At 41.6% G+C, this 21,787-nt stretch overlaps 1 protein-coding gene across 1 annotated transcript in view; it reads right to left on the minus strand.

The window, feature by feature from the left end:
* Positions 1-275: 275 nt before the first annotated feature.
* ANKRD55 (ankyrin repeat domain 55) overlaps positions 276-21,787 on the minus strand; it is a 95,631-nt gene continuing 74,119 nt past the window's right edge. The window contains exons 8-11 of the mRNA XM_012775663.3: positions 17,303-17,470; positions 12,603-13,264; positions 3,070-3,162; positions 276-875 (exon numbers count right to left, since the gene is read on the minus strand). Of these exons, the coding sequence (XP_012631117.2) occupies positions 754-875; positions 3,070-3,162; positions 12,603-13,264; positions 17,303-17,470 (1,045 nt within the window). The 3' untranslated portion in view covers positions 276-753. The remainder of the gene's footprint in view (positions 876-3,069; positions 3,163-12,602; positions 13,265-17,302; positions 17,471-21,787) is intronic.

Raw genomic sequence — 21,787 nt, forward strand, 5'->3', positions numbered from 1 at the left:
AGAATAAATATGTAGAGTATTTGAGGAATGTGTGAGAAATGCCTATTCAATTCTCTCAGGCCAGGATGTAGACCTTTCCAACTCACATGACCTTCTCACTGTTAGAACAATCAATAATATCTGAGAACGACAGCAGGTGGAAATAATCAAATAACACAGGCGAGATAAACATGGTCAAGTGACTTGAGCTGTCGCCAGGAACTGACAACGTCAGAAAATGTTTTGCAGAGGATTGTACATTTAAAAGCCATAAACTGTGACTGATTATAGGCATTATTACTTTAATGTTAATTAAGTTTGATTAGTCCAAGGTAGAATTACAATAACTGTGAAGAACATGTCTGGGAAGTGTGCTTTTTTGGTTTTTTATTCAGCAAACCATACATATATTTTTCAAAACATAAAATCATTCAGCAAAAAAAACAACCAAACAACAATGACAACAAAAAGCAGCAAACATGCCACAAAGCAAACCAAACACAGCTAAGTTTCCCTGCTAACATATTTTGTCTTTTAATTTTGGCATGTAGAGGTCACAGAAAGTCACAGACTTACAATATATGCACGCTCAAAGATTCTAAGGGCTTATTTAGGAAGTTATCTTTATTTGAAATAAAGAATTTTGAGTTATAAAACTGAATGGCTTATAGAATGCAGCTTACTAAAGTCTTTGTTCTTACAAACTAGAGGCATCTCATCCTTTGAGAGCTGAAAATATATATAATCTCTATTTCTTGCGGTTGGCAGCCACAGTCACTTTTCAGCGTTGGCGGGACTGCCGGAGTGCTCACGCTCCTCAGCCGGTGTGCTGCGTCCCCGCTGGCTTGGAATAGCAGGAAGCACTCTGTTTGTCCGTAGAGGTTCTCCAGAGAGAACTGGAGAGAAAAACAGAACGAGAGGCTTTCAGGGTTTGCTTCTCTCAGAGTCTTACAAGGAAGGTGGCAAGAGAAGTGTGTTGTTTCTTTAGGGGCAGAGGCATTTCTAAGAAGCTTGTCACGGTGAGAGCTGGACTGCAGAGGGAAGCTGTGTAGACCTCTCTGCCCAGGCTTGCCGCATGGAGGCTGGGGTTTCAAACGTGCGCGAGTACAAGGCTGCGCCACGTTTGAAGAAAACATGATGGGGCTGTGCGTGCCTGGCAGGGCCCTTGCTTGGGGTGGAGCAGCTGCCGACACTCAGCAACTGCTCACCAGGCTCCGCGCGAGCCCAGGCCATTTGTGCTGTGCTTTTATGCAAACCTCAGAAGGTTCTCAGGTTTCTTTTAGAAAGGCACTGTGTGCCCTTTCATTTCTTTTTCATAGAGCTAAGTTGATCAAAGATGTTTATCTTTCCTTCGCTCCTGAAACTTAATTGTGAAAGGCAAAGCTGCTGAGCTCTGCCAAAGAAAACCTCCCTTCCCTGGTCTTCTCCAAGCCCCAGCGGGAGTCAAGTCTAAGTGACTCTTTTCTTAACCAGATTTCTTTGTGGCTGCAGTTCTGCTTAAAGATGGGTTCGGGCTTGAATTTCATTCAGTGATAGAATTGGCACCATCCAAAGCTCTCACGTTATACTAATCAGTAAAGGGCAGAGGAACTGATCTGTCAAAGAAGAGGTCTTGGCTTCTGCTACTAAGCTCTCTGTGTGACTTTGGCCATTTCCCTCTGCCTCTTAGTTTTCTTATCTTCAAAAAGACAGGGTTGTACTAGGGTCCCATGGTTCATTGCTTTTTATTGGAAGAGTTGTAGAACTCTTACTTCATCCCCTTCAAAGCCTAGCCTGGGGGAGAAGAGACATATTGGATACTTACTCTGTGCAAACAGTGTGCTAAGTGCTTTGCATATGTTATTTCATTTAATTCTCCCATCAATCTTATTAGACTGGACTATTGTTACAGATAGAATGAGTAAACTGAAGTACAGAAAGGTTGAGAAACTTGTCTAAAATAGTTATGGTAGCTCTGAAATCACCTAACTTACCATTAGGATATAGAGGAGCTCTGTGTGTGTGTGCGTGCGCGCGCGTGTGTGTGTGTGTGTGTGTGTGTGTGTGAAATGGTGTGGGTGAAGTAGGAAGGAAAAAAGGAAAGAAATTAGAATCCAGTAAACATTGCTTGTTTCATGAGGCAGAAGACTCGGTGTCCTTTAATTTTGCTTCTGGATCTGCAATGGAAACAGTGATACAGCCCACCTCAAAGTACTATAAGTATATCTAAACTCAGCATCTCTGGGAGTGGGGCCCAGGAGTCTTTATAACAAGCACCCCAGGTGAATATCACTAGCTTAATAGAATATATTAACATTTTATATTAGGAGAGATTTTTTGTATAAAATATTTAAAAATAAATCACTAAGGCCGGGTGCAGTGACTCACACCTGTAATCCTAGCACTCTGGGAGGCCGAGGCAGGAGGATTACTTGAGTTCAGAAGTTCGAGACTAGCCTGAGCAAGAGTGAGATCCCATCCATACTAAAAGTAGAAAAAGTTAGCCAGGTGTCCTAGTGTGCACCTATAGCCCCAGCTACTCTGGAGACTGAGGCAGGAGGATTGCTTGAGCCCAGGAGTTTGAGGTTGCTGTGAGCTAGGCTAATGCCACAGCACTCTAGCCTGGGCAACAGAGCAAGACTCTGTCTCAAAAAAAAAAAAAAAATCAATCAATCAATAATGCCACAGGTAATCCTGATGAACAGCATTTCCTTTTTGCTTAGGAATGCAGGGACTGTGAGTACAGAGACAATGTACATTTCGATCTGTCCAACACAGTAAGGAAACCAATGTCAAGAGGCCAGTCTTAAGAACTTTTAAAGCACCTTCTTCTTAAGGACATTTAAATAATACAGAGCAAAATAAACTTGTTATTGTTTCTGTAGTTCAAACACAAAAATTCTTGAAGGGAGTATTCTTTTTCTTTTTTTTTTTTAAATAAGCATTTCCAAGTTGGATAAAGCTTTAAAGATTGTCTCTATTTTCCTGTGATTTATAAGTTTTGGCACCTGATGTTCCCTTAGAAAATGAAAGTAAACTGAAATAACATTTAGTTGTGTCCAGACATGTTAACACTTGCAAAGAAAGCTGAGGAAGATTCGTAATACTTACATTTTTGGTCTGGTAGGGGAGCTAGGTTGTTCCGAGTGAAAGGAAGATCCCTGATTTTGGGTCTGTTTGGGGAAAGATGATGAAAATTTTGTCCTGGGGACAAACATATTTGCATCAATCGCTTGTGACTCAATCAAGGACAGATTATACAATGCAATGGATAAGAGAATCATAAGTTGTTAGAGATCACTAAAAATTTAAGGTGGTAACAACAATGAAAAAATGATGACACTCTATTGCATTTCCATGAAATGCCAGTCACTGTTTAAATGAGAGGAAAAGGTACTAGAAATCATTTCTTGAACGAACTAGTTTAAATAAAAGTTTACAAACAAGCACCATTGGTTACTTACCCCCAAAAAGTTAAAGTTGAAAAAAATTAAAGCAGTGAAGATATGGTGTAGCTTATTCCATATTCATCAGATTGCTGATGAACGAGTGGATGGTGAGTAGGACATTCTTCTAGAGCAGTGTTTCTCAATCCTGGGTACACACAGGAACTATCTGATGAGTTAGGAAAAAACACTGCTGCTTTGGCCACACCCCAGATCAATCAAATCACAATCTCTGGCGGTGGGACAGATGTTTATCAGTACCCAGGTGACTTCACATGTGTAGCCTGGATTGAGAATCCTTGACCTAGAAGAAGAGCTGAGTGGAAGCACTTGGGAAATCTATTCTCTAACTTGGATGGTAAGCAGTGCCGTGCTGGTGCTGGATGGGCCATGGGAACTGGCTCTTACGAGCTGATGGTTCCGTTTTCAGCAATTCGTGAGCTGTTTGACGTCACACAAGTGTCCTGAGACACAATACTCCCACACGGTGGGAGTATTTACACCACAGAAATAAGCAAGCTCTGATTTTTCTCCCTGAGACCGAGTGGTTAAACACTCATTAACATACTACTGATTACAAAAGATAGATGTTCCAGCTTTCTGAAAATAGTAGGGAATGCACCAAAGTTATTTAAGTCAATTTTAAAAGTTGACAGAATGGGCGGGGTATAGTGGCTCACACCTATAATCCTAGCATTTTGGGAGGCTGAGGCAGGAGGATCACTTGAGGCCCAGAGTTCAAGAAGAGCCTCAGCAACATAGTGAGACCCCCCCTCTCTATTTTTAAACAAATAAAAGTTGACAGAATGATGTAATGAATAGGAGCTTGGGCTTTGGGATCAGACAGGATTAGGCTCAATTCTCTGCTTCCCTACTTTTTAGCTGTATGCCCTTAGGTAAGTGACACAACCTCTCTACACCTCAATCTCCTTATATGTAAAATGGTGAAAATAATTGTATCTGTTTTTTCCAGTTGACATGAAGATTAAATTGGAGAACAAGAGTTAAGCATTTTGCTTACAGGGCAATGAACTTGATAAACATTAGCAAAAAAGGATAATTTGATCATTTGCCTAGCAATCTAGTAAGATGGAACCAGAATTGCTACAGGAATGCTCCTGGAGTTTATGAATCTTCTGTTTGGGCAAAGTAGTCTTTAGCATGAGAAAAAAAGAAAAAGAAAAACATCAATCAAGATCCATTTTTGGTCTGCTTAAGTGAATCTCACGGGGGATTGTCTGTGTAGGGGCAGCCACCTATGCAGTGTCAGCTGATGGAGATTGAGCAAAGTCTCTCATCTCCCTGGTGGATATTTTGCCATTATATTTTATTGCTTTGAACTTTGAATTTAAAACAATTTCAGGAGCCATTATTTATAAAGAAAACATTCCTCGGTAGAATTACATTAAAACCCGTATTTTTTTTATTTTTAGTATTTTTTATAATTGAAATTTTTTTGTTAATTGATTTTTTTTTTTTTTTGAGACAGAGTCTCACTTTGTTGTCCAGGCTAGAGTGAGTGCTGTGGCGTCAGCCTAGCTCACAGCAACCTCAAACTCCTGGGCTCGAGCGATCCTCCTGCCTCAGCCTCCCGAGTAGCTGGGACTACAGGCATGCGCCACCATGCCTGGCTAATTTTTTAAATATATATCAGTTGGCCAATTAATTTCTTTCTATTTGTAGTAGAGACGGGGTCTCGCTCTTGCTCAGGCTGGTTTTGAACTCCTGACCTTGAGCAATCCGCCCGCCTCGGCCTCCCAGAGAGCTAGGATTACAGGCGTGAGCCACCGCGCTCGGCCTAAAACCCGTATTAGCTCATACCTTCATCATCCATGAACATTTGAGCAGAAATTTGCAAAACCAAAAAATTGGATAATGGTAATTATAGATTAGATTTCTTGAACACTTACTAGTGGCAGGCACTGGACCGAATGCTGTAGGCATAATGTTATTTAACCCTGACCACCACCTTTTCTTGTGAGATAGATTCTATGATCACTTCCATTTTACAAATGAGGACCCTGTTACTTGGAGGAGTTCTGAAAGTGCTCAAGGTCACATGCTGGGAAGTGACAGATCCTAGACTCCAACCCAGGTCTGTCTGACCCTGTAACTTATACTATATTCTGTCTCCTCCAAGCAATGTAGCTAGAATGGAAGATGTGGGCAGAGAAGGGTTGCAGCAGTGACTTGGGAGATGAAGGAGAGTTAAACTTTATTCCACGCTGGCATTTTGCTGTTTTCAGGGACAGGCTGGAGCTGTGTACAGCCGAAAACTGTCTTTGTGCTACAGGTACCTCCAGGGAGTCCAGTTTATGGGGACATGGTCAAGGGACACTGTCCTAGAATAAAAGGGCAGGAAAGATTTTTACCGTTATGAAGGAGCCACAGGTGAGTACAGGATTAATAACAACAATAATAAATAATTTATTTTTAAATTTTATTTTACCATCTATTGAGCACCCACTGTATTCTAGAGCCTAGGGTACAAAGAGGAGAAGGCAAAGTGCTTGGGGCAACTTATAATCTATGTGGGAGGAGAGGCAGGCAGCCTTGTTGTTTTGAAGCCCCATGAGTGTGTTCCAGTTTGTGCTAGAGTTTGTGAGGGCGTTGCAGATGAAGGAGGGGTCCAGGAGACTGAGGTGTTCTTGGATCCCACCGACCTTGCTTGAATGTCGGCTCTGCCACCTCCTAGCTAGCTCAGTGGCCTTAGGCAGGTGAAATAGCCTATCTCAATTTCTTCATCTATAAAGTGGGGATAAAACCCCCTCTCCTGCAATGTTGTGGAAAGGGAAGTGTGTAGGCCATTGTCTGCCCCAGGGGAGGTGGCTCAGTGAGGTAGAGCTATTCTTACTGTGAGTGGTAAGAAAGAGCACACCCCCTACAGATCAGGGTGATCTTAGCATACAGGGTGAGTTTTAAGCTGATTCTTATAGAATTATAGAAATCTGTCAGCAGACAATGGAGAGAACCCAAAATAATAACAAGGGCAAAGATGTCACAGAGTGAAAAGGTGTGGGGTTATCAAGGAACCGAGAGATATTTAAGGAACTACTGACGGGGCTGGGGCTGGGGATGTGAGATGGGAGTTACGGAAGCTGAGAACGGGTAGCTGAGGTCAGACCATGCCGTGAGGGCTTTGTTTGTCCAGTTTAGGCCTTTGTCCTTTGTCCTGGAAAGCTGCAAAGCCTCTGATGGGTCACAGGATCAGGGGGTCACAGGATCAGGCCTACCTAGACAGAAGAGTACATTGTTGCCGGGATAGTCTAGAAAATTCTGGAGAAGAAAGTTCTCTCTTGAGGGAGAAAGGAAGTGAGCACTTTCTTACTTTTCTCATGATGGCTTGTAAATAACCAGGCTAGTAGAAAACACCACAGAGCTTTCTGTTCCATTTTCTCTGAAAGCTGTTCACCACGAATTAAGCTGATGTGCTTCACATTCCAACTCATTAGGATAAGTGCCTCATCCCCCATCTCTCTGCGTCTAGCCCACTGACAGGTCTCAATAAATGTTAAGCAATAATCATTACAGCTAAATGTTCAGGGTTGCTGATGTAAGCGCAGGATAGTGGCTGCCCGGAATTCAAATAGCACTGCTAGCCCATATTATTTCTACTGAACCCAAGGCAGGAAAGCCGAAAATCCAGAGATAAAAGGGACTATCCAAGTTCAAGTCAATGGTACAGTGGTGTGATTTACAGTATCCAATTGCTTTATCACATTAAGCTTTCACATAAAATACGGATGCTAAATGTAGAAAGCTGTTAAGTTTCAACCCCCCTAGACTAACGATTTACACCATGTAAATGAGCCCTTTCAACTGTAGTGCAGAAGCCTCGGTAGTTCTGTTTTTAAAAATTTATTTAATTATTTTTTAAGAGCTGGGGTCTTGTTATGTTGCCCAGGCTGGACTCAAATTCCTGGGCTCATGTGATCCACCTGCTCAGCTTCCCAAGTAGCTGGGATTACTGGAGTGCCTCAGTTGTTCTAAAAATAATCTATCAACTTGGGTTACATAAATGTTCACAAAAATAAAATCCAGAAGGCAGGGAAAGTTTTTGGTATGGGGGAGGACAATTATACCGTAGAGAATTGGTAGGCATACCAACAATCTGGACTTTTAAGATTTAAAGAGAGAAACACACTGCCAGGATGATACTTTCCTATTTAAATCTGGGTTCCAGTTCTGAATATACCACTGATTGGCTGTATGATTCTGAGCAAATCATTTAGCTTTTCTAAGCCATGTGAATTATAACTGGAAAGGGCCCCATGAGACACACTAGTTGCAGTCCCCATACCCAGAGGGTAAGGAAACTAGGCCAGAAAAAGGATTTTTCTTGCTTTGTCAATCAGGGTTCATCCAGGAGGACAGAGACCTTGCCAGGTCTTTCAAACAGGGAATTTCATACAGAGCATTGGTTATCCTGGTGCTGGGAGAACTGGGAGAAGCCAAACAAAGGGCAGGTGAAGGGACAATCCTGGGATTAGATGTGGCCACCCCTAGGCTGGAAGGAGGATGGGGGAGCCCACACAGAGTGAGGGGCTGTGTGGAGGGACTGGGAGGATGGATGAGGCCCACTGGGGATCCCACAGGAACAGGGCCCGTGCCGGCTACTGGTTTCCTACTGGGCTTCCCTCTTTCTCCAGCTCTTAACCATCCTTCAGTGCCTCCTGTTAGTTGAACCACCTGGGAGCCAGCTGGCAAGGGAGTTGGGGCACACAGTTCCCCAAGGTAGCATGGAGCTGGAGGGAGAAGACAAGCAATTGCCTGGCACACTGACTTAAACTGCATCATCTTTAAAACAAAGTTCATCTCTAGCTGGTTTCTAAGGTGTAGTGCTTAGCACAGGGCCTGACACAGTTAAAACAACAAAAACAAATGTGGGTGTATACATATGTAGTATTATGTGCAAGTCTAAGTACTTTGTACATATCATCTGATTTAATCTTTTTTTTGAGACAGTCTCGCTCTGTTGCCGGGGTTAGAGTGCTGTGGCATCAGCCTAGCTCACAGCAACCTCAAACTCCTGGGCTCAAGCAATCCTGCTGCCTCAGCCTCCTCAGTAGCTGGGACTACAGGCATGTGCCACCATGCCCGGCTAATTTTTTATATATTTTTAGTTGACCAATTAATTTCTTTCTATTTTTAGTAGAGATGGGGTCTCGCTCTTACTCAGGCTGGTCTCCAACTCCGACCTCAAGCGATCCTCCTGCCTCGGCCTCCCAGAGGGCTAGGATTACAGGCGTGATCCACCATGCCAGGCCCATCTGATTTAATCTTAACAACTATCCACAATCCTACGAGTTAGGTATTTTCTCCCATTTTTCAGATAGGGAAGCAAAGGCTCAGAGAGTTTAAATAACAGCAAGGAAGTGGCAGAGCCAGAATTTGAACCCAGGCAAAATGGCTTTAGAATCGCCCTCTTTTTTTCCTCTTAAAAAAAATTTTTTTTTTAGTGTATTCTTAGGATGGATATAGAATCCCCCTCTTAATCCGTGGAGTATACTGCCTCTTGATAAATTTGCATCATAAGCACTCAAGAATCATTTAATATATGCTTGAATGACTAAGGTCCTTTCCATTTTAAAGCTCTGTGACTTTGTATCTAAACATGAGACAAAAGTCAATTTAAAGTCAGTTGCACAATCATTTTAGCAAATCCATATTCCTTAAAGCCCGTTTACAGGCTGAAGACTCTTGGGAGATTTATCTCATCTGGCTTATTTGTCTGGAGTGGCTCCTAGTTATAACCAGCATTCGAAAATAAATAAATAAATAAATGCTTTGATGCAGACACAGCTAATTTCTTAATATTTCCTTGGAAAATTTCACTTCCCCTCTGCTACTCTGCTGCCCCAGGACTTTTCTAGTTACTTCATCAGGTACTGAGTGAGTCCCCAAACATGTTTATTCAATTTCCTTTTATTTCAAATAACATAGAAATTTTTAGAAGGCACCCATGGAAGAATCTACTAGTTCTCTATCTAATATCTATTCTCTTTTTCCCCCTAGAAACAGAAATACAATTCTGGGGGGACAGCAATATGCTCAGCTAAAAGATGACAATTCCCAGTCTCCCTCGTGGATAGGTGTGACCATGTGAAAAAGATCTGGCTGGTGAGAGGTAGGAAGAAGGGTGGGGCTTATGACGGATGACTTTTTAATGGAAGTGGATTCAGCTGGGGATATCTATTTTTCCCTCCTGCTCACTTCCTTCCTCCTGCTCCAACAGCCACTGAAATGACCTGGAGGATAGAAGCCACGTGTTAGGCCGAGGAGCACACAGGCGGAAGGAGCCCATGTCTCTGGTGATCATGAAGCCAGCAAGTATCTGGGAACTGCCTACTTCAGATGTCCTTCATACAAGAGCAATAAACTTCCATGTTGTTTAGGCCACTGTGACTTTGGCATTCTTTTACAGGAAGCTGAACCCAATCCTAACTGATAAAAGAGGCAGCCCAAGGCTGTTTTTGGAACAGAAAAAGAACTAGACTTTCAAATTTTCACAAGATTTTCAAAAGAGAGAGGGTCTTAATTTGGCTAGGACAAGGCTAACTCCAGAAATCAGGAAGCCTTGAGACCCTGGAGGCCAATCAAGTGTCAAATGGTAGCAGACCACTATGTTCCTTTCTTACTCTTCTGCAGAGAAAATGCAAACATCACCCATGCCTGCAGCCAAATGCCTCAGTGTTTTGTGTAGGAAGCAAAATCCTGAATGGAGTTTTTCTCAGACCCCAGGAAATAGTCTTAATGGGTTTATCCAGTTTATCCGTATTGATACAGAAAATGTCGGGCACCGGGTTGCTGCCTCTTGCCGCGTCCCCTCGCTCCGCATCTCTGCAGGCCAGCGCTGTGCGTGGCCAGTTGGAGAGCACGCTGCTGGGGCAGGGCCGCAGCAGAGAGCCCCCCCAGGGCCCCACGTGCCAGAATGCTCCCAGGCCCACCTGCCGCTGCCTGTTTCTGGCCACGCTGCTTGCGTGATCCTGATTGGGTAATTTTTGAATTCCACTGTTTTTGATTGGATGTTAAAGCTTGTTGTTGATTGGATGTTAAAGCTTGATATTGATTGGATGTTAAAGCTTGTAGTTGATTGGATGCTTTTTGAGCCCTACCAAAGGTATAAAAGCAGGAGGAGAACAAGGAAGGGGGCAGAAGGGTCCGAAGACAGGACGGGAAGAGAGTTGTAACACTAGGTGTGTTGAGCCTGCTGTGGAAGAATAAAGGCTGTTCTCCGACTCTTTGTGTGCCACTCGGAACTTTCCCCGGTTAAGAGCTGTAACACTAGCTGTACATATTGCCGCAACAATATTTCTCCTGTGCCTACATATGTATAAATATGTCTGACGGAGCCACGTTCTACCCTAGAGTCTTCAGGCATGCACACATGTTGAGGGAAGAGAGCATGTCTCTGGTGATCGTGGAGCCACCAATATCTGGGAGCTGCCTACTTCATACAACTTTAAACGTGAAGGAACTATGCTCATTCTATAAGAAATCTGGCCCTCCTTCACCTTTTAAAAAACACATTGCCCTCCTGGTCTTTCATTTTTCTACTCTTGTAGAATGATGGGTTCAAGAAATAAGCCATTTTTTTCTTTTAACCCTATTATAAGGAAAACAACGGAAACATTTTGATAAACAATGTCGGACACTCCGTGGAGAGGCGCTAGAAAGGTGCGGACTGACCTAACCTGGGGACGATGACGTCCAAGAGCACAGTGGGTACTCAGATCCAGCCAATTATTGCCATGTGGGAATGGGGGTTCAGTGTTGCCAGAGTTTTCAATTTCTCAGGAGAAGCTAGAATTTTAGACTTTTATGTAAAATGTCATGATTTTAAAATATTCTCTTAAAAATAAACCAAGACATTGTGGTACTGAACAGATTTTAGAAGTTGTTTTGCTGCCTCTGGTCTAGAGCAATCCCAGCCTCTGGTCACCTGAATCACTTATGGATTCTTTTTTTTTTTTCCAAGGCTAGTGAATCAAGTCAATCAGTAGAAGCAGACAAGGAACAAAAATATCTGTGATCAATTAGTTGTGAACACCACTGCACTTGGACCAGTCCTGTGGATCGGTTTTAAAAAATAAAGCTAAATTCTCTAGTCTGATACATTTGTTTATAAGTGTGGGAACTAGATGCATATACATTTGTTTGTATGTATATGAAAATATAAATTCTTTAGTGTGATACATTTATTTAAAAGGGGGATATATACATATTCCATGTATACAAATATAGATATATGTGTGTATAAAATATATCTGCAAGGATAAACAAAAATCTAATGACGTGGTAGCTTTGGATGAGGGGCACTGGGTAGCAGGGGGAAGAGTTGGGAGGGAGAATTGCTGTTTAACCTTTTGGTATGTGTTGAGATTTAAACCATAAATGTGCAAATGTGTTACCTTTCTACATATGTACATATTGCCATTTTCCCTCATCCCTTGCCAAGATTTTGGCTCAGAGGATCTGGGATGGGGATTGAATGCCTGATTTAAAAACACATAATCAGCCTGGGTGCAGGGGCTCATCCTATAGGCCCAGTGCTTTGGGAGGCTGAGGCAGGAAGATTCCTGAGGTCAGGAGTTTGAGGCCAGTCTGGGCAACATAGTAAGACCCCGTCTCTATCAAAAAAAATATTAGCCAGGCATGGTGGTGCATGCTTATAGTCCCAGTTACTCAGGAGGCTGAGGCAGGAGGATTATTTGAGCCCAGGAGTTTGAGGTTGCTGTGAGCTGTGATGATGCCACTTCACTCAAGCCTAGGTAACAGAACAAGACTGTCTCAAAAACAAACAACCCCCCCCAAAATAAAAGAACCCACACAATCACACAAACAAATCATATCCTTGTAGGTGATTTTGCCACATACCCTTGATTAAGAATCCTTGCTAGTGGAAATGGCAATATTCCTGCTGCAACCTGGCAGACTCCACACATACTTGCTGGGAAGAGGAGAAGGCACATACCTCTACTTGATGATTGCTCTCAGGGTGGAAACACAGAATGCTTTCACAGCCTGCAAATCTGAAATCAAGTGGCACCCCAGGAAGAAAAGGTGACCCTAATCACACATTTAATTCTCGCCCTGTCCTCTAGGCTGTCATCATTCCAGTTTCTAGCCTGCAGCTGTATGAGACATTTCCTGTATAGGGCCTGCCAGGAATGAAGACGAAGAAATCAAGGACATTACCTGATGATGGACTATGTAGATGAGGAAGGTGTGGTGGCACCAAGACTTCCTGGTGACCGGGCCGGCCAGCGAGTAACCTGTCTAGCAGCTTATCAGTAGAAGACACAGTCCAAGATTTGTAGAACACCTGATTAGGATCACTCCTCCAGTGGTTCTCTAGCAACACTTGGCAGCCAGTTCTGTTATTTAATAAATCCTGCTCACTTCGGCTTTTCTGAGATTGCTGTGCGGTAGGGTGAGGACCAGAGCTCAGGCCTGCGTGGGAAGTGGCCCCGTGGGAGGCTGTCAGGAAGTTATTGCCCAGGGTGATGGGTGGGAGACTCTGCGTTCTGATTGGTGGAAGCCCCTTACGGGCCAGCGGTTTCTTTTCTGGCAAGAGATATTTTGAATTCTCTGAGGTCCTCTTCTTAAATTCAACCATAGCCACCTGTTCACCAGGCTGTTCTTGGCAGTTGGTACCCACGATGCTGTCAAAGGTAGTGATGATGTCATCAACTTCCGAGGTGTCGTCCCCCCTGTGTGGGTCCCAGCTGTGATCCTTCTGATGGGCTCTTTGCTCTTCTTTCTTGTTTTTGCAGAAGATTTGGTTGAGCACGCTGAACCGTCCCTCCTTCTTCTGGGGTCGACTGTTCTGGGAGGGAAGGGGTCGAGCAGGCTGTACTCTATGGGAATGTGAAGGAACAAAGGTGGTGTATGAGGATAGGAAGTGGAGACAACATCACTCACCAAAATCCTGCTCCCCCCCCAATTCGGTCTGCTTAATCAGGTTGTCTGAGATCCTTCATAGACACCCCAAAGGGCTCTCAAGTCCAAGGTGATGAGCAAGAACTCACGACACCCTTCATGATCCCCTTCCTGAAGGGGTACCTTACCATTGTTAACTGTTTGCCCAGTGAGAACATTTCATAGATTCTTCTTGTTCCCTCAGGGGCTATCCTTTCAAAATTTACACCTAGATCATCTGTTTATACCAAGGGGTTAACTAAGCTGAAAATAGCTTAAAGTGTTACTGTTCTCACTATTCAAGGATATCAATAGGAGTGCAAGCTTTAAGTCAGAGATGAAGGCCAAGGGTTTGAGTTGAGGCTTCAACTAGCAGGAGGAGGATGGAGGATGCAGAGAGAGTGGTTTTAGGCTTTCTCTGAAAGAGACAGCAGGGAATCTGGACAGAGTGCTGACTTAGGAACCTTGACCATTTTATGCTGTTTGTGTGTTCTTTGTTTCTGTTTCAGTTTTTTTAAACTAAATTTCCTGCTGAAAATACTTCTTTTTTTGAGACGGAGTCTCATCCTGTTGCCCTGGGTAGAGCGCAGTAGTGTCATTATAGTTCACTGCAGCTTCAAACTCCTGGGCTCAAGTGATCCTCCTGCCTCGGCCTCCCAGAGTGCTAAGATTACAGGCTTGAGCCACCAGGCCTGGCCCTTGAAAATACTTTTTAAAAAACTGTACTAAAGAAAAACAAGGAAAGAAGCTTTAGTCTGGGCTGCCCCTGGAGAAGAGGACGGATGCGCGCCGGAGCCAGGCGTGGCAGCAGGAAGGTGAGCAATGCCCGATGTGCAGGCAAATTCTAAGGGAAAGGGTCAGCAGTTGTCCAGCTGGCTCTACTTATGTCTCGAGAGCTTCCCTGAGGCACTATTCTGGTTTTGTACCTTGGAAAATTTTGCGTGATTCTCTTTTGAGGCCCCAATTCACTTAATGCTTTCTGCAGTATGAATTAATGATGAAACCTGGCCCGTGTGCATGCCCCTAAGAGTCAGATTGCAACATTACTTTTTGGAGTGAGATATTGTAATCCGTAATGTCAAAAACATCACCACTTATTTTGGATGCATATAATGAATGTTTTCTCTACAGGTCACACAGTACATAATTGAATCTTCATTTTCATGATGCATTTTTATCTTCATTTTTTCACCTTCGAGAGGCATTTTGAAATATTGAACACAGCTTGTGGACTCTTAATACTACTAGAGAGAATACCAGGGGATGTCTGACATTCTTTCATTTTCTCTATACAGAGTGTGTCCTTGTGCTAACTAGTGCTATTGCGGCATCTTCTACAATCCATCTCTTCCTTCTGTTAAAGGTTGTGCTTCTAGGTCAGTAGGTCTCAAAGTGTAGTCCACTAAACCCTGGGGAAGGGGTCCCCAAGACTCTTCCAGGGGTTTCAGGAAGTTAAAACTATATTCATAATGACACCAAAATGTGATTTGTCTTTTTCACTATGCTGCCTTTGCACTGATGGTGCAACAGAGATGGTGGGTAAAATTGTGGGTTTCTTAGTGCAAATCAGGATAGCTCAGTTGTCAATGTACTCACAGTAAAAAAAAAAGTCATTAAACTTAATAATGTCCTTGTTTAGTCAGTAAAAGTTATTAACTTAACATTGACCCTTGCATATATATTTTTGACAACATAAAAAGCATTCAAAGCAATTCTATAATACTATATTTACTGAGGTATGATGGTTGTCTTGAGATAAACCACTGAAGCAATTGTTTGAGTTGCCAGCTGAACTAGGCACCTTTTTTCATGGGACACCACAAAAGTGGAACATCACTTTTTTTGCAAACACAGGGTCTATGTTGTCAGATTGGTCTCATGCTCCTGGCTTCAAGCAGTCCTTCTGCCTCAGCCTCCCAAACAGCTAGGATTATAGATGTGAGCCACTGCACCAGCCATTAACACCATTTTTATGACTTACAACTATGGTTATGTGGAGCTTGGTATTTGCAGAAATTTTCTCAAAAATAAAGTGAAATACATAGAAACAAAGATTAGAACAGTGGTTAGCAGAAGTAAGGGTGAGGTGGGGGGAATGGGGAGATGTAGGTCAAAGGGTACAAAGTTGCAGTTATACAGGATAAGGAAGTGTAGAGAGTTAAAGTAGAGCCTGAGGACTATCGTTAACAATATTGTATTGTGTACTAGAAATTTGCTAAGAGAGATTTTAGGTGTTCTTACCACACGCACAAAAACATAACTATGTAAAATGAGGGATATGTTAATTAGCTTGACTAGTAATCATTTCATTATGTATATTTATAACAAAACTCATATTGTATAACTTACATATATATAAATATATACACACATACACACAATAAAAATATATCGACAATGAACAAAGTGAATATTTCATTTCAATGTAAACAACTAACAGTTATTGTTGCCAATGACGAAAGTCTAGCTTTTAAGCAAAAATTCAAGTTTTGGAAAACATGTGTTCACACTGTAAGCCTGACAGCATCCAATATATAAAGGCTTTTCCAGTGAGACTGGTGGTGATATTAACAAATGTGACTTTTTGATATAGTATGATGAAATATGTCATTTGGAAGATTTTTATAACTAAATGAGTATTTTTGGAATATTCCAAATATTTTGGGATATTTTTCCAAATGACCAATGCAAGATGTTATAAAATCATGGATGTGTATAAAATCCATTTAAAGTGAAAATATAGCCAGGCGGGTGGATTGCTCGAGGTCAGGAGTTCGAAACCAGCCTGAGCAAGAGTGAGACCCCAACTCTACTATAAATAGAAATAAATTAATTGGCCAACTAATACATATAGAAAAAATTAGCCGGGCATCGTGGTGCATGCCTGTAGTCCCAGCTACTTAGGAGGCTGAGGCAGGAGGATCGCTTGAGCCCAGGAGTTTGAGGTTGCTGTGAGCTAGGCTGACGCCACGGCACTCACTCTAGCCAGGGCAACAAAGCAAGACTCTGTCTCAAAAAAAATAAATAAATAAAGTGAAAATATAGTGCTGGCTTCCAATGTGACAGAGTACAAAAAGTTCATTGATATGGTAACAGAGACTACATTGGAACTAACCTTTAGGAAAATACTACTTGTCAAGTTTTGGTGTAGTATTAAAAAAAGAAAATACCCATAATTATCTGAAAAGACTATTGAAATACTCCTTCCTTTTCCAGCTGCATATCTATGTAAGGCCAGATTGTTTTCATGTACTTCAGTCAAAACATCATATTGCAACAGATCGAATGCAGGAGCAGATGTGGGGATCCAGCCTTATTCTATTAAGCTTATGTTAAAATATCAAAGAGATTTGCCAAAACTGTAAAACAATGTGTTAAAATTTCTTTTGTTTTAGAAAATAGAAATATTAAATAAAACATGTTTATTTTTAATTTAAAATATGGTATTTATGTTAATATGCAAATATAACAAGTTAATTATAGTTAATTATAGTTTGAATAACTAAATATTTTGTTTTAAAAATATTTTTATATATTTCATAAATGTAATTTATTTATTTTAATATTTCTAAGTTTTAATTTCTAATGCCATAAATATTGATAGGTGTAATGCACATAAGCAAAAACTCTTGGGGGGGTCCTCAATAATTTTTGAGAGTGTAGAAGGGTCAGGGGAACATGAAGTTTGAGAATTGCTAATTTAGGCAAAAGGAGGGTTAAGAGGACATAGTATAAAAGGAAGAGGAAAGGGAGAAAAAGGAGAGATTCAAGTTCAGTGAATATAAGGCTGATGGATTCACACTTACTACTATCATTAGTTATATAATCATTTAATATCTTTAATATTATTTAACATGAATTATATTATATAATAATAATATTAAGCTATTGCTGGTTTTGCACATCAGCGATTTAAAAATTTCATCCAATAAATCTTAGAGAAGAAGAAAACGACGAGTGTCTCTTGGTGTACTCACCTGCTCTCTTGGGAGAGGAGTTTGACACACGCCGTGTGGCCGCAATACAGGGCGTAGGCCAGTGGTGTGCTCTCATTGATGTCCCGCAGGTTGCTGTCCATGCCCAACTCCAGCAGTGACTGGACACATTCTTCCTTCCCTGCGGCTGCAGCCCAGTGCAGAGGGGTCCTGGGGGCCACATGGGCAGAGTACAAGTGTCTGAGCACATGGATGGTACAGGGTGCTCTGCCAGCAACAGCTCCCGGTCAAAGTCAGATGGAGGTGGGGAGGGTTTGTTGCTACTTACAGTATGGAAATAGTGTGTGCTATATGGGCTGAAAGATGATGGTGTATATGTGTTGGGCTTCTCCTCTAGCTCTAAGTATACCCAGCCCTTTCTTGCTCTCTGACCTTTCTGAGAATTTCCTAGAAGAGGAAGTACTGGGTCAAAGGGTATGAACAGTTTTAAGGCTCTTTATGCAAAGTGCCAAACTGCTTTCCAGGAAGACTGACTTAATTTATCCTCCTACCAGCTGTGTCCCTACTCCTTGCCTAATGTTGGGCATGATCACCATCTTTAAAAATCTTTGCCAATTTGGCAAGCAAAATGATAATTCACTGTTGTTTTCTTTTGGATTTCTTTATTTAATAGTAAGGTTGAACTTTTGAATGTTTATTTGCCATTTGAGTTTCTTCATTGAATGACGCAATGCCCTTTGTTCATTTTTCTATTAGAATGTTAGTGCTTTTCTTATTAATTTGTATGGGCTCTTTATATATTAAAGATATTGATCTTTGGCCGGGTGCGGTGGTTCACGCCTGTAATCCTAGCACTCTGGGAGGCCCAGGCGGGCGGATTGCTCAAGGTCAGGAGTTCGAAACCAGCCTGAGCAAGAGTGAGACCCCATCTCTACTATATAATAGAAAGAAATTAATTGGCCAACTAATATATATAGAAAAAATTAGCCGGGCATGGTGGCGCATGCCTGTAATCCCAGCTACTCAGGAGGCTGAGGCAGTAGGATTGAGCCCAGGAGATTGAGGTTGCTGTGAGTGAGGCTGATGCCATGGCACTCACTCTAGCCTGGGCAACAAAGCGAGACTGTGTCTCAAAAAAAAAAAAAAATAAATAAAATAAAATAAAATAAAGATATTGATCTTTAATAAGTTATGTTTATGAAAACATTTTCTCAATTTGTTACTTTTAATTTTTTTAGTCATTTTCCTAAAAAAATTGTTTAAGTCACATTTAATTATCTCTTCATTTTTTCGTTCATAATGTTATGCTTAAAAAGTCCTTTATTAGCCAAAAGGTAGATAATATTCGTCTTAAATTGTTAAAATTTAATTATTTTATTATTAAATAAATAAAATTAATTAAATTACAAAAGCAGTAGACTCTTAAGAAAATTAAAGGAAAAGCCAGAGACTGGGAGAAAATATTTACAAATCACATGTCCAATGAAGGGCTTATAATTAGTATATAGTCTTTCAGGATGGAATAAGAAAATAAACCAATTTTAAAAATTAGCAAAATATCAGAATAGGCACTTTGTCAAAGAAGATGTATAGATGGTCAATAAACACATGAAGTGCTTGATAACTCTGTCATTATGGGAATGTAAATTAAAATTAGACAATATTACACACTTATTAAAATGGCTAAAATAAGAGGGGAAACCCCCCCTCCCAAAACACAACAAAGTTTGACAATAACAGGTGCTGGTGAAGATATGGAGCAACTGGAACTTTCACACATTCCTGGTGGGAATACAAAGTGGTAAAAGCCACTCTGGAAAACAGCTTGGCTGTTCCTTCTAAAGTTAAACATATACTTACCCCATAACTCAGAATTCCCACTTCTAGATATTTAGCTAGGGAAATGAAAATTATGTCACACAAATGCCAATTTTGTGTGCGCAACTGCTTATGGCAGCATTATTATAATTTCCAAAGACTAGAAACAACCCAATGTCCTTCCATGGGTGAATGGAAAAATGAGCTGTCGTGCATCCACACACGGGAACACTACTCAGTAATAAAAAGGAGCAGACTGCAGATATATGAGACAACACAGATGAATCTCAAACTCATTCTGCTAAGTGCAATAGGTTGATCACGAAAGGTTACATACTGTGTATTTCCACTTATGTGATGTTCTGGAAAAGGCAAAACTATAGGGACAGAGAACTAATGAGTCGTTCCCAGAGCTTAGAGCTGGGAGAGGGTGTGACTTCAGAAGGACAATATGAGTTGGTGCTAGGGTTGATGGAATTGTTCTAAATTATATTTGTGGTGGTTACACGAATATCTGCATGTTAAAATTCAGAACTATACACCAAAAAAGTAAATTTACTGAATGTAAATAAGAAGAAAACCCGTACTTTCTTCTAGATTTATTTGGATTAAAAATAAAAAGTTGTAAGTCTATTTTGGTATGTGCAGGGAGATGTGGAGCCCTTCTGGCTATTTTTCTAATTACATAGCCAACTTTTCTCAACAGCATTTACTCATGTGGGGGGATTATATTTTGGGATCCTGACCTATATACATATTTTTCTACCTTTTCCTTTTTCCCCCTTTTAAGGAGACGGTTGACTTTGTGCTCAGCCTCAGGAGAGGGCCGTGGCAAAGTAAGTAAGAGAAATAATCAGTGTCTTTCTGCTTCCTAAAGCCAAGACCAGGACTGAGAGCAGATGTGGAGCAAAGGCAAAATATTTAACTGAACATATGAAGGGAGACGGCTTTCCCAACACTAGAAAGGGGGGATCCCCCTCAGCTGTCAAGGCAGGTGTGACAAGAGGGTGTAGGAACATAAAGGACCACTGGACTCAAGAGCAAAGGGGGGCAGAAACTTGATTTCTGGGCAGAGCTGCTAGGAGGGGAGGGTGGGGAATGCCTGGTGTGTGTCTAGGCAATGGGACCACAGGCTGCCAAAGGCATAGCATGGACACAGTTGGATGTCATGTGACCTGAGGGGACAAGGACAGAAGACAATGGGGCCATCCTCCACCTCTATTCCTACACATCTTGGCATTATTAAAAATTCTAGGCTGGGCGAGTGGCTCACGCCTGTAATCCTAGCTCTCTGGGAGGCCGAGGCGGGCAGGAGTCAAAGGTCAGGAGTTCAAAACCAGCCTGAGCACGAGCGAGACCCCGTCTCTACTATAAATAGAAAGAAATTAATTGGCCAACTGATACATATATAAAAAATTAGCCAGGCATGGTGGCCCATGCCTGTAGTCCCAGCTACTCGGGAGGCTGAGGCAATAGGATCGCTTGAGCCCAGGAGTTTGAGGTTGCTGTGAGCTAGGCTGACGCCACAGCACTCACTCTAGCCTGGGCAACAAAGAGAGACTCTGTCTCAAAAAAAAAAAAGAAAAAAAATTCTAGAACTATGACACAATAAGGGAAAGGGGGAGAGGCTGAAAAAGATGAGGTTAAGTTTCCCACTAATTTAGTGGGATGACTCAAAAATACAAATTAGGTTAAATTATACATAATAAAAAAGCATTATAATTTTTAAAATTCTCAGCTGCAAAATGATAATACTTGACATAGTAAATGTTCCATCCTAGCCACTTAAGTTCCATGTGGGAAGGGAATGAAAACCCTTCACTCACTGTGTTGTTCCAACACCTTAGCAAAGTGCCTAGCCCACATGGGGTACAATAAAGGTCAAATAAATGGATGCTTTTGTGATAGTACCTTCTTTACTATATCAAGACAAAATAATTCTGAGTAATATTAGACCTTGATTTTTAAAAATCTTTTTGAGTAGAAATGAGAATTTGGACTATTCATTTTTAAACAGGGCCTGGTATTTTCTACCTTCTACGAGGTCAAGGGTTGGATTTCTCTGTAACGAGAGACTCTGCCTGTGTTTTGGTAATCTGTCCCAGTGGGTTTTGAAGTGTTCCTAATGTACAGCAAATACTTTGCTCTAAAACAGAAGTTTGAGCTGAGGCTAAGCTGAGGCTTAGTGAAAGCATATAAAAAATCAACTTGCTGGAAGACAGAGTTGCATCTCTGAAAATTATATTTACTCTAAAAAATGTTTCTTTCTTAACTAAGTTTATGCTGCCTTGCACCTGTGCATTATTATTTTTGGAAGCTGTGGACTTGTAATTGCTTAGGCAGTTGCCACCAGGAGATCAGAGGAGAACTTGGAGGTGGCCCAAGGATGAAAAGCCCCACGAATCGGGTCATCCTGGAAAATATTGTGAAAAGGGATTGGAAACTTGGTTCTCCATGGGCTTTTTTGCAAGACTGAAAAAACCATATTGGATGATGTACTGAAGTCACACTACCATGTTCTGATTTTTTTTCTGGGGGTTGGGGAGAGGCAGAGGGCAGGATGACATTCCTAAGAATGGTGTCTCCCATGAAGAGAATGGCCATCCCTCCTGTCAGTCACTCTGAAAAAGGGTCAGTCCTAGGGCAGGCAGGGAAGGCATGGGTGACCTCTCCTTGGCCTCATGTGGGCCCTGGGGCCTGGGCAGAATA

This window comes from Microcebus murinus, chromosome 11 (assembly GCF_040939455.1).
Source record: "Microcebus murinus isolate Inina chromosome 11, M.murinus_Inina_mat1.0, whole genome shotgun sequence".
In the NCBI taxonomy this organism is placed as follows: domain Eukaryota; kingdom Metazoa; phylum Chordata; class Mammalia; order Primates; family Cheirogaleidae; genus Microcebus; species Microcebus murinus.